Below are 13,983 nucleotides of genomic sequence, written 5' to 3' on the forward strand. Positions count from 1 at the left end.
GTACAATACATAAAGTAGGGGCTCAAGGCCGACCCCTGAGGAACCGCACATGTTAAGTTACGCGTAGTTGACTTACTGCCCTCGACTTGGACATAGAACTTTCGAGGTTTTAAATAGGACTTAAACCAAGCAAGGGCCGCAACATTGAGATCAAATCGGTCTGATAATCTAAATAACAGAACAGAATGATCTACAGTATCAGAGGCCCGCAGAAATATCTAATAATAAAAGAATCAGGGAATGGTTACTGTCAATGACACAAAGAATGTCAATGTGCACTGTTATTTTAATTTTTCAATCTGTAGATAACTTTCCTTGTTCACAATTCATACAACGCTCCTGTTTTTAAATGATTTGGGCGCTGGTGAGAGAGAGGGCATAATAGCTTTTGTAAAAAATTGAACTCCTTTTTTATTTTATGAGATGTATATTAACCCTTGCAGGTCTACTGTGATGGCTTCTGCTCCAACATTAGCTCCATCCAATAAGAAGACGACTAATTACGCCAGATTATGTCGCCTTTTAGTGGATGGAGGAACCAAGGCCTTGAGATACACCTTTGACAAGTTCCACTCCCCAGCAAACTTGTTTAATGTTTTGAAAGCAGGTTCTGCAGAACATTCAACTCTGCAGTCCATTAGAAAAAGGAAAATCATCAATGCCACACAGTGGGGTAAACTGTATCCCTCTCCCCCTTCGTCTGTTACATCAAAAGACTTTGACATCACGTTATTGTTGGTGCTTCTGAGGAACATCTGTTGTCTGGCTGCTCCTACCACAGGCTGGGACAGTCTGCCACCTGCTTCAGACACGAGTGTTGAGGCTATCATAGCCAGAGTGAAGTACTATAGAAACTCGGTCTATGGGCATGCCAGCCAGGCGTCTGTGGACGATCCAACATTTAATTCTTTGTGGCAGGATATAAGTGCCGCACTAGTTGCACTGGGTGTAGATGCAGCTGCTATCACTAAACTAAAAACTGAGGCTATGGATCCAGACACGGAGACGCATTACCGAGAGCTGTTAAAGGAATGGAAGAAAGACGAAGATAGCATTAAGGACCAACTTGACAGAATGGAAGGTATTATAAGTAGTGTCTTGGATAAATAAGTGCCTTCTTTCTGAGCTTAAATGTACTGAACGATGGGCTTTAGGCGGAGAAGAAAACTTCGAACTAGACAAAAATAACTTTCCACCTACATAGGAAACTTTTCATAACTACAGTAGAACCTGGATAACTCGGATAACTCAAATTCCCCGGTAAGTCGAACCGTTTTTCGTTTCCCTTCAGAGTTCGAGTTACCGGGGTTCTACTGTATAAACCGACATCGAAAGGACCATTTATAAGTAGGTTATAAGCAGGTTTCATTTAACGTCTGAAGGCTATTGACTCTGTGAGCGAGTTGTAGTGATGTAAACTTTACACAGAAGGCAACAGAAGTAAGACTTTTTAGCTTTTAGAAGTAAGAATATATTTCTCTTTAGATTTAATCAGAGAACAGTTGAGAGGGAGTGAAATGGAAAGTATTAGCGAGAAGATAACAAAGGAAGGAGGTCAGTTCCTAATGTTAATTCTAGTCTTCATAACTTGGACACTCTTTAATTTAATTAATGTTTATTGTGATAAGGTACTCACCATTCTATCAGCATTACGTGTATGATCGGGTATAGGAGAAGACGGACACTTCAACTGATATAATCTAAACTTCTTCTCAATTAAAGATGTTGATGAACACCTTATTTTGCTTAGTGTATTCTTCCCCCTGACAGATAGAACAAGAGAAGACCTAAAGAAGATAAAAAACAAGATAGAAAACATCAATGAAAACTTAAGGACTTTAATGGAATCTCCGACCCGCGAGGAAGGTCAGTTTCCCCACACTGTAGCCCGTTGCTTAAGGCTAGTATTGCTGATTGATCAGTGACTATTTGTCTGTATCACTCTTGGGCACCACAAAAACAATTCCGCATCCATACACGAATTTCTCCAAAAGAGCCCACAGTGTTGCAATTTATCCATTTGCCTTTGCTGATTCTCTCAGCAAGTGATATGAGAGATTACATACCTTGAACTAGATGGAAACGCCCTGGCGGCTATCTTGGTTTCAAATGTAGCAAGGGGTAGCTCATTTTTCTCTTAGTTTGTAGCAAGTGTTTTTGTTCCAGCAGTATTTATATTTGGTATATGTCGCTTGTGGGTCACCGGGTAGTTACTCTCCCCAGATGAAAGAGAGATGCAGCCTTTCAGCCCCAGCAAGCATGCGAGAAAATAACCTAACATTTTAGTAGGAAGATGATCGTAACCACTAATATAGTTGCCCTGCTTCTCACAAATTCAAGAGGCCTGGTAAGACTGCAGGCTACCTTTAGATAAAAAGGGGGCCTTTGTCATGTTTCATGTCGTTATTGAAGGGACCCCTCACAACAGCTGCAGTCTGGCATGTTGTACCCTAGTTTTAAATGGTGTGTTTTGGCCAGGAGAGATACTAATCGATAAAGCTAAGTTTTTGTTTGCAAATCGCCTTCTCCCAGCATGGTTATACAGGTAGTTCTATTCATTTATTTTACGGACTTGGAAAGTAGTAAACCAGACTGGTTTAGACAAATATCGACAACAAAGTTTGGTTCTCATTTATTCTCAACAGTCGATTTGGTTGCCGAGCATATTGAAATCATTCGCCAGAAGTACAAACGACATGAGGGATGGCTCGCGCCCTTTCCTTGGTGCGAAGAATTTCAGTTTCAACTAAGCGATATTTATACACGGCTTCGTATGGTCAGCAGAGAGAAAAAAGCGAGAGCAACAGCGCAGCAACGAGTTGTTGAAACGACTGAAATCTTCAAACCCCACGAAGAATGCAAACAACCCAGAAAAGTATTGATTGAAGGAAAGCCAGGCATGGGAAAGACGACATACTGCAATAAGGTTACTTACGACTGGGCTATAAACATGAAAAACAAAGAAGATTGCTTTCCGGAATTTGAGATGGTGCTTTTGGTGAGATGCCGTGATGTCGACATCGAGTCCGACCTTTGGGGAGCCATTGACGATCAGCTTTTGCCAGGTGAAATTCTCCAAAATGAAAGAGAGAAATTCTTCGAGTTTATTAGGCAAAATCAATCAAAGGTTCTACTGATACTTGACGGATTAGACGAGTTACCTTTGAGCAAACTGCCGGAGTTTACCGAAATCATACAAGGTAAAATGCTTCCTCTATGTTACCTTGTGGTTACAGCGCGACACGAGGCTGGGATACCTGTGCGAAAAATTTGTGACACTCTGCTAGAAATTAAAGGTTTCAGTTATGAAGATAGCAAAGAATTTATTCACAAATATTTTGCTGGCAAGAAAGATTTGGCTGAAAAGCTCTTGGACAAAATTAAAAATGAGGAAAGGCTTAAAGAAATGACGGGGAACCCGTTAAACACAGCACTGCTTTGCCTTCTTTGTGAAGAATTTCAAGGTATTTTACCTGAAAGCAGAACTCAGTTGTACTTGGAAATAGCACACTGTGTTCTTATTAGATACAGGAAAAAGAAAGGTCTTCCATTCGAAAATGAGGATCTGATTGAAATCTACAATGATCAGTTGAAATTCCTTGGCTCGATAGCGTTAAACGGCCTGTATGATGACAACATGTACTTTGAGGACAAAAGGCTTTCAAGTGAAAATGCCGACGTACCTGAATTTGGCTTTCTGTCAGCTCAACCTGGAAGCAGCAAACGAAGGCCGTGTCTGTGCTACGGCTTTACGCATAAGAGTTTTCAAGAATTCTTCGCAGGATATCATCTTTGTTACCAGCTTGTTAGCAAAGACATCAGTCCCTATATATTAGTCACTGACACAAGATATTTCCGAGAGCTGAGAGAGGTATTAAAATTTACCTGTGGTCTGCTAGCAGTGCGATCTGAAGAAAGTGCAGTATCCCTTATCCTCTGCATAGCGAATGAGGTAAACGAAGAAAAGGGGAGAGAATGTTTACCTGTTGCGCTGGAGTGCATAAAAGAATGCAAAATTGAAAACAGCTGTTTTCATATACAACTGGCACATTACTTTGGCACATGTCTGGAACTTCAAGAGCTTGATCTTGCGGATAATGATCTTTATAAATTGGAAAGTATAGGTGATGCTGATGCTGCTGTGCTTGCTGTCGCGCTTGAAACAAACACAACCCTGACAAATTTGAATGTGGCTCACAATAACCTTGGTTTTGCTGGTGCTGAGTCACTTGCTGCAGCGCTTAAAACAAACACAACTCTGACAAATTTGGATTTGTCTTGGAATAACCTTGGTCCTGCTGGTGCAGAGTTACTTGCTACAGCGCTTAAAACAAACACAACTCTGACAAATTTGAATTTGTCTCGTAGTAAACTTGGCCCTGCTGGTGCTGAGTCACTTGCTAAAGCGCTTAAAACGAACACGACTCTGACAAATTTGGATTTGTCTGGCAATAACCTTGGTCCTGCTAGTGCTGAGTCACTCGCTACAGCGCTTAACATTAGCTCAACTTTGAGGAATGTGAATTTGTCTGACAATAACGTTGGTCCCACCGTTGCTGAGTCACTTGCTACAGCGCTTAAAACAAACACAAGTCTGACAAATTTGAATTTGTCTGTCAATAACCTTGGTTCTGCCGGTGCTGAGTCACTTTCTACAGCGCTTAAAGCAAACACAACTCTGAGAAATTTGGATTTGTCTGGCAATAACCTTGGTCCTGCCGGTGCTGAGTCACTTGCTACAGCGCTTAAGACAAACACAACTCTGACAAATTTGAATTTGTCTTGGAATAACCTTGGTCCTGCTGGTGCTGAGTCATTAGTTACAGGGCTTGAAACAAACACAACTCTGACAAATTTGAATTTGTCTCGCAATAAACTTGGTCCTGCCGGTGCTGAGTCACTTGCTAAAGCACTTAAAACGAACACGACTCTGACAAAGTTGGATTTGTAACCTTGGTCCTTATAAAACAAACACACTTCAAAAAAGATTTAGAATTGTCTCACAATGACCTTGGTTGTGCGAGTGTCGATTCTTGCTATAAAAGCCCCTGAAACCAACATACCCCTAGCTTTATTGAGATTGTTCACGATAAATGATGTTTAGATGAAAGACAACAGCGTTGGGCAAACTTACAATGGCTTAGAACGCGGTTTTGTTGAACACGGGCTAAACTGCGTTTAAATAACTGGCCCTCAGTGTTTATGACACGGCCAGTAGGGTAGGGCATTTGCACGCAATTTGGCCATTCCCGCGGGGAGGGAGGACTGCGATATGAAAAAGGTTGGAATTTTCATCCAAGTCAATGTGGGCGTTTCTTTTCGCTTTATATACAGATGTAGCATGAAACTATAGTATGGAAAGTTGTTGCTACAATAGGATCAGCTAAACAAGAGCCATTTAGAATTCCTTTTTGTTTACAATAAAAGTAAAATATTATCTAGCTTTATATAGAGATGTAGCATGAAACTATAGTATGGAAAGTTGTTGCTACAATAGGATCAGCTAAACAAGAGCCATTTAGAATTCCTTTTTGTTTACAATAAAAGTAAAATATTATCTAGTTTTAAAAAGATTGGTACCTATGATTAACAAAAAGACAGATCATATTTAAAACGCAATAGACTTCCCGTTCACAAGCAATGGACTCAGACTGTCTTTGCTAATTTCATTAAAGAAGTTACAGCTTTAAGTCGATCATCGCTCTCGATTATTCGGCGGAGTTTGCGGGTTGATGGCGACGGTTCTTGATACTTTCCGTGGTAAATGTTCATTGTTGCAATCTGAATATGTTGGGTGCAATTTTGGTACGGCTGTGCCAAGGAAATAAATTGGTTTTGGAGCAGAGACTGTGGGTTTAAGTTTGAGCTAGGACTGGCTGACGGGCCGGCGACATTTTGCCTTGTGATTCCTGAAGCTTCTTGCTGAACAGCGAGTTGTGGCCGAAACGTGTCTTCTTCAAATATTTCAACACTCTCTTATTTGTGCACTTGTTGTAGACTGATCCTTACGGCAGGAAGAGTGATAGGAAAAAAAATAAAATATTGGGCAATTATAATTCACGATTTTGTTTTTTGTTTTCTTTCTTTATTTTTCCTTGTAAGGATCAGTCTTCTGTTCTAATTTTAAAATTTGAGCACCACGACACGGGCAGGCATTTCTTCCTGCTTCCCTTAAGCAAAAGGCAGTACATATACACACCCACATATCATCGCGTCCTGTCTTTGCCGCCACTTCCCAATCAATGTTTTTTCTCAATGGGGGTAGGAAAAAAATCATTATTTTTTTTAATGTAATACTTCACGAATTGGTACGTAACGTAAGTAGTTTTCAAAACTAAAAACCAAAACAAACCGTTGAGTCTGCCCAGTACCGACTGGAAGTCAACTTTAAATAGTTTATTGTGGTTAATGTTTAATAGACCCAGAATATCTCTCAGTGGAGTTAAGTTCCAGGTGGCTTTTCTTTTTGTTACAATTGCATCGTAAAATTAGCAAATTAATTATGCATATAACAGACAAAATGGCTATTTTTACTGGGGGGGCGGCAGTATCTCTCTGGGAATTTGATATTTTGACCTGATCTTTTGCTACATAAGACAACTACCGCAACTACCGATACCTAACATTTGTGCTAAGTTTGGGCGAAATCGGTGATTTGAGCATTATCACCCCCTGCCTGGTTGCACCCGGTTTTCCTATCGACACACTCTTAATTAGTCCATTGTCCATCGGTCGGATTTTGTATCAATCTGCCAGCCCGATCGCGGAGCATTTACATGTGTCCGAAGAAAAATAGAAGGGGAAGTTGTAATTTCTCCTTCCACGGTAAAAAATGTGGCGCCGTCCCTGTTCAAAGACGAAATAGGAAGAATTAAGCAGCGATAGCGCAAGGAAAAGTGATCAAAAGAGAACGCGGAAGCGCGCTAGGAGCTACTTATCGGTTTTGTTGCTCGGCAACTGCGGACACCATCGGCTCCTGTGCGATGTATAAGAATATCAGGGCCTTGATAGGCTCATGGGAATATATATGACGAAACGGAGATCACATCACCCCAAGCGATCCACGAGGAAGCAACGTGGCAAGTTCTCGACAAATTAAACCAGCCATTTTCATTTAATGTCATGTAATTAGCCCCTTACAGAACAACCTAGTTTTCTTTTTGATGAACAGTGAGCCTGGGGAAAGACAAGCTTACGAAATAGCTGCAGCGGGAAGGACAGATTAAGTAATGTTTGATTAACGAGCGGGAGAGGTTTAGCGGGGTATATATGAAAACCGACCCGCGAGTTTATTGAACGACTTCAAAAATATTCCTGAAAAGCGTGTCTCAATGGAGTTGATAACAATAACGCATTTGTGAACTTTGGAAGTTAGCATACGAAAAAAACATTACGTATGAAATTATTATGTAAGAAAGTTAAATCTCACACTTGTTTAGAAATTTTCCAGTCTACGGACGACACTAACCGAAGAGGACATAGCGTCTTGTTCCAGAGCTTTTCGAAAGCCTACAAATGTTGAGGAAGAGGTGAAGTTAATTGAAAATGGTACCCCAAAGTCAAATATTCCACTGAAAAAGTATTCTTTGAAAAAATTTTTCTGGAACGGCCGAATGGTAGGTAAACAAAAATCTAGTACTCGAGCCTTGCGTATTCACAACTGGCAAGTCCTGAGTGAAACGCTTGGACACTGCTATAGCCAATTTTACCGCTGTGTCACTGAACTTTTAGCTGATTAAATTGGTGAAAGAACAAAGTTTAATAATTTGCAATAGTAAATTTACTGCATGTGTTATTTTGAAAGAACATTAAATGTTCACCCACCATTTGTTGTGTCAGTTGCTGTGCTGATAATTAATATTCATAGGTCACGTGCAATAGTATTTTTTATATAAAGAATACTAATGAGGATGAAATTTTTATAGTTTGAGAGTGTTTTACCGGGGTTTAAAACACGAGAACGTGACATGATTTTACCGGACGTGATAGGTTGTACAGCTCATGAATTATTAATGAGTTTTTGAAGTTGTCTATAAAAATCATCAAAAAACACATTTTGATCCATACAAGAATCGCTGAAGGAAGAATTATCAACAACGTGAGTGTTCAAACGATTTATTTCAGCAAAAACAATTGGGAGTTTCGCTTATTTTGCAAAAGAAAGGAAAGGGAATTTTAATAGGTTACAATTTAGACTTTTTCATTCATTCATAGTTTATAAAATTGTCTTTTTCACTCTTTCATAGGTTACGATTTAGACGTTTGACACTGTGAAGCAGACTTTTTCGCAGTTTAACATACGACTATGTATCTTTTTTTTGCACTCTAATCTCGTCTATAAATTATCAAGCCAACTAGACCTGATGTGAAGCTACAATGAGGGACAAAAGTGTTGACACACTTCCGTAAAATGGCCCCTTTTTGCATAGTGAATATACTTATCCCCTTCCCCTGTCTACCCCAACCCTTTCCCCCCAAAGTCAATGTTGAATTTTGGACCCTCAAGTTTCTTTTTACTTCAAACAACATTGATTCGGGGGGTCGGGGCATTTACGACGTTTAAAAGGAATGAAATAACAAATGAATTAAATGTTTGTTAAAAGCACCCGTTTTAAACAAGTGTGTCAACCACTTTTGTCCCTGATTGCCTGAAATATGTATCTGTGTTTTCCGGCTAGATTTTTGACGCTGCTGAATTTTTGGGCGATGTCGTTACTCTATGGGCCAAATTGTTTGTTTTTAAACATCAATTTTTAAAGTTTCGTCCTGATTTGTAGTATACGTAGAGTAAAATGTACGAAGCGTATGTCATTACTTAATCTTGTACTCCCGCGCGCGATCCTGATACCCTGTCGGGTCGAGACGAAATGATTTGTGTTGTGATCAATGCCGTTGGTACGGATGTAATGTTTTCACAAGTATTATCAATAGTGGAAAAGGGATGGAAACACTAAGGTACAATGAAAATTTTTCTGGTAAATGGTTAACTTAAGCGAATGAAGTACTGCAGAGTAAAAGAGGGGACATGCATTATTTTTGACAATGACTTGTGGCGTTAGTGAAAGGACGTGAACAATATACAGGTTATGAACCTCATAAATGATGGGCCAGCCGTTTGTGCTATGCCCTATATATAGATGTGTTTTTTAATTTTTTTGAGACCTTTTCTAACCTAATTGATCCAAACCTTTAGCGTAGGTAGGCGTCGAACAGGTTAGACCAGGTTAGGAATGTACTTTTGTAATGATTTTACATGACCGCCTGTCATTTATTCAGTGGCATAATTGTTTATTGATGTTGGACGGACAACTATTTCATTTCCCAGCTCGTAAATCACAGAATGCCAATGAAATTGTTTTCAAGATAGACACACCAGTTTGTATCATGGGCAAAACAGCAATTACTTTGGCCCAGAAGTTCACCTGATGACAAGGAAAGCGGGATAACACGTGATCGATGACGGCCGTGCGCTGGAAAATTTTACTTTTTTCTGCGCTAATTCCTCACAAAAGGCAAAAGAAGATTCCGCTATGTAGAAAGTGCTTCGCAATACATATTCTTGGCGAGAAAAATTCCAGCGATGTGGTGCAAATAAGGAGTTTCAACTGTTAACCACGAGAATACATATCGACATTAAGAGGTCATAACAGACTAATGTTACTTTCCGTTTGCCGAAACGTGGTTAACCGTTGTAACACGAAGGAAACAGCGTTTTCCTCAGTTTAAGCTGTCGTTTTCTTTGAGAGTCAAATACCAGTACACGTTTCAAAGCTCTCTTTTCATTTTCTCTGCCGACAATAGACAAAAACACAGGGTTTCGCTTGAGAAATGCAGTCCAAATACACAGACATATGCGCTCATGTCACGCTATTTGCGTTGCGTTATCATGTCACACAGGGTGTCACGAGGTGGGATTGAAAGTAATTGTTTTCGTGTACACTTGCAATGTTTGCTACGCTGTCCTTAGTTTTTTATTGAATTGGCCATGAATTTACCTTCACTTTTCCGTAGTTGCCATATTGAACGCAGTGACGGCCGCTCCTCACTAACGTTCCATATTTCCGTGGCCGGCCAGTGACTATCCCCACTACGTGTCAATCCTTACCCTACCCTTGATTGTTTGCGCCTTAACAATCGGATAAAGTGAAGAACGAGAAATATTCACTTTATTAAAAATATTTTCAGTACGCATACCCTGGAAATTCATCAAAAGTTGTACATGTGCGCGAGTTTCGGCGTCAGTTTTTAGCTTGTAAACCATATCGACGTTAATTCTGGACATCGCAGCCCTTTTATTACGTCATCGCGTAATTCGAATTGGCCCTATAATTCGGTCGTGAATAAGTCTATGTCACCCCCACCACCAATAACATAATTATGTCATTGATTCCTTTAATTTCAGTCAAAATCAGTGTCATACACGGCCCAACTTGTATGCAGTAGCACAATTTTGCGTTCAGACAATGAGAGACAAAAGTGTTGGCACACTTCCGTAAAATGGCCCCTTTTTACCTAGTGAATATACTTATCCCCTTCCCCTGTCTACTCCAACCCTTTCCCCCCAAAGTCAATGTTGAATTTTGGACCCTCAAGTCTTCTTTTTACTTCAGACAACATTGATTCGGGGGGTCGGGGGATTTACGACGTTTAAAAGGAATGAAATAACAAATGAATTAAATGTTTGTTAAAAGCACCCGTTTTAAACAAGTGTGTCAACCACTTTTGTCCCTGATTGTAGGTCTTTTCGCCTTAGCATCTTCTCTGGTAACTTAAATATTATTTTGTTTCACGTTCTAGTAAAGTGTGTAGTAAGGTAAGTGGAGTGAATACAACTGAATCAACTGAAAACAATTGATAAAAGCAATCATAGAACAATGTCTATTAAACGAATCAATCTATTGACACACTTTATTAAGCGTACAGCTGGAAGATAACAACCCAAAAAAACGTTTTACAGATAGTATTTACACAAGTCTAAGCTGGGTTGTTCATAACCCTAAGATTTTGTAATCTCCATGAGCTGGTTTGGAATAACCATAGTGTAAGATATAATGTTTGTCATCATAAGGGGATAAGCTTGTCTTAGTGACTGTCGCCACTTGCAGCTGATGATTTACGCTCCTATAATCTGCATCATACTGTGTGATTGGAGAGTTTTAGTGAAGAGGCAGTCTTTATAATCAACATGCCGGATTTCACGCTCCGTCACGCAATTCTTCACCCCCTTGGCTGTCTTCTTTTCTTTTTCCTTTCCATCTTTTTTTAGAATGAAGCTATACATTTGCGGACGTAACCCTACCAATTCTTGAATGAGGCAGCTACTGGTTTCGTCCTTGAATTTTTCAATCACCTTCTTGTTCACGGGGCTGTGGAGAACATGTTGTTTCGGGTAATCAGCCGTGTCAAACTTCTCCAAGTCTGGTTGGATGTTTCGGTAGAAATCATCGGTGATAGACGTGATAGCAAAGGCTGTCGATATCGGTGGAGAGGAGCTTTAGATAAGTGCTTGCATACTTGTGGAGCATGTACTAGTAATGGAATTGGTACATGAGAACCTTAAAGAGGTCTAACAAGGTGAAACCGGTGTAGACGGGCTTGCTCAATAAAAGCTTTTCCCTCACCATATTCACACCCACCAAATGTTCATTTAACTGCTTAGCGACCTTGAAAGTAGGTTTAGCCACGCGTTTTTTCATTTTTTGAGACTCTGTGACTAGCTCCACTTTGACATGCTTTCGGATGTTCTGCATTGTTTTGCCAAACACGCTATTGTTCGTGAGTTTAAAAAAGTCTTTTTCAAACCCATTCTTCGCTTGAGCGGGCATTTGCGTGTTCAAATCAATGTACTGTTTCAACCATGGCTCCTGCTTGAACTGGAGGACTCCATGGATCTTGGAGAGTTTCATCCCCAAATCAAGGTACAACTTCAAATTTCGGTGATGGAGAATATACTTCTCCTTGCTGTGGAGATTGGGCACTAGTTTCTCCACTTTTCTGTGGGGATAGTGCAAGGCCTCCCCAAGAGCTTGAGAGTAAGTGCTTGTTATCTCACACGTGATCTTGAAATGTTCTGGAGCTAGTGGATAATCGTTGTGTGTATCATGGAGATGGGGTGGGTGGGGCTATCATCTGACACCTCTTGCACCTTGACGTGTCTCACATCCTTCATCCACTCAAAACAACTGACCGGGAGTGGTTGCGACATCGCCCACCCATAAAGATTATTCGCGTCAAGATAAATAATGTAGGAGAAGGGCAGCATTGGATTGTTTTTATCAAGGTAGCTGTGGTTGGCTTGAGCATACCGATGAGTGGTCATGGAAATATCCCCGCGCAATCCTTGCTCAATGAACAAATATTGATTAATATCTGTCAAGGTGTCGAGCTTGATGTTGGTTCACTGCATCTTCGCCGCGATAATGTTTGGTGACACTGAGATAACTTGGATGTCGTGAAATGACCGTGTAAGCCCAACCGCAAGCTTGATGTTCCGCCAGTACTTCTGTTTTCGGTTGTGAATGGGGTGGAGGCTGATAGGTATGCACTTTTACAGTGATCGCTTCAAAATCAGCATACACAGTGAAAGGAACAGGTTCCAACTTGTGGAGGTTTTAAAAAAAACACCCCCTCAAACGTCATTTCCGTTCTCTAACAGGTTGAAGAGCAAACAGTTCAACATGGTTATCTAATAAATCTTGGCGGATGAACCCGTGAAAGCATCGTTCGCAATAGTACATCTCTCCATCATGCTTGGTTTGACTTGAATGGAATCGACTCACGTTTTTTATCCAAGCAAGGTGATGTAGTACCTTCTGACCAGAATAACAGAGTTACATGCGTCTGATTTACCGATCTGGTACATAATAAGGGAATAAATCCCCCTCTTGACATTTTTTCTTCGCCTCATAGTCAATGACGGTGACACTGGTGAAGGGGTTCTCCCGCTCGAATATCTTTATCCCTTCGCAACTGACTGGAAACTCTATACCCTCAAAAGTTAATTCACCTCGATACTGCCGATAATGGCTCACGCGCTCTGGTGGATGGAGACTGGATGTAGAGCCGCTAAGATAGCCCACATGAAGCAATACTCATCTTCGTTTTTTATGTTGATGACTGCTTTCTTTTTCTCGATGATGGTCGGTAGCGGGATATAGGATGAACCGCGGAAGGGCTGGTATTCAGCGATATTACGGCAAAGATGAATATTCCGTTCAAGAGCCCACCCGGAGCCTCCTGCTTGGAAATGGGTAAACATCTCTTCTGAGGTGTCACTAGCAATGCGTAATTGTTTCCCTAACTCTTCTGGATGGGTGGAGGTGTACGGTCCAGCTCGAAGTGTGGGGGTGACTCTTCACGGGTATTCGCTGTACGTTTGTTCAATTTTCAGTTCAATAAGGAGGAACAAGTTCCACTTGACAACACCACGCTTTTGTTTTATGGCTTGCTCTAACCTTTGTTTCAACCGCTCCAGGGTATCTCGCAGAAATATTTTCAAATCCCTCTGCTCCTCCTTCGTTTGCGGGTAAAAGGTAGCATCAACGCTAACACCGTCGAGAGCCACTTTTTCCTCATCAGGTACCATCGTCTTGGGTTTTTGCTCTGCAGTTCCACCGGTTTAGCCGCTCTTTTAATACCAGTTCCACGCTGTTGATGGTCGAGGGCAAAGTGAAGTTGCAGCGCTTGATTCCTAGTAAATGCTTTATTACAACCAGGCCACTCTCATTTTGAGCTCTGCATAAATCCAAGTGGCGTTTCAACACCTCCTCCTAATTAAAGTTTTCCAATTAAAGTTTTCTCCACAGGAGGAGGCGGCGTAGCCGAGTGGTTTGAGCGCCGGACTTGCAATTCGGAGGCCCCGAGTTCAAGTCCCCCTCTGACCGCTAGCTAGATTTGTTCACACGGTAGTCCCGAGTTCAAATCCTCGACCACTCATGTAAATAGCCAGCTGGTTTGCCTCCGGCCAGTTGGGATTCTTAACCC

General features: G+C 40.9%; 1 protein-coding gene across 1 annotated transcript; it reads left to right on the forward strand.

Moving 5' to 3' along the window:
* Window positions 1–447: 447 nt before the first annotated feature.
* On the forward strand, window positions 448–4,951 carry LOC140949605 (uncharacterized). The gene is made up of 3 exons (XM_073398763.1): window positions 448–1,081; window positions 1,771–1,866; window positions 2,646–4,951. The coding sequence occupies exons 1-3, from the start codon at window positions 454–456 to the stop codon at window positions 4,949–4,951; spliced, it is 3,030 nt and encodes a 1,009-aa protein (XP_073254864.1). The 5' UTR covers window positions 448–453.
* Window positions 4,952–13,983: the final 9,032 nt, after the last annotated feature.

Source organism: Porites lutea, chromosome 10, assembly GCF_958299795.1.
Source record: "Porites lutea chromosome 10, jaPorLute2.1, whole genome shotgun sequence".
Classification (NCBI taxonomy): Eukaryota; Metazoa; Cnidaria; class Anthozoa; order Scleractinia; family Poritidae; genus Porites; species Porites lutea.

Coding starts and splice junctions, on each gene's coding strand:
- LOC140949605 (XM_073398763.1), top strand. CDS start 454: ATGGCTTCTGCTCCAACATTAGCTCCATCCAATAAGAAGACGACTAAT. Junction 1,082..1,770: donor CCAACTTGACAGAATGGAAG/GTATTATAAGTA, acceptor TCCCCCTGACAG/ATAGAACAAGAGAAGACCTA. Junction 1,867..2,645: donor ATCTCCGACCCGCGAGGAAG/GTCAGTTTCCCC, acceptor TATTCTCAACAG/TCGATTTGGTTGCCGAGCAT.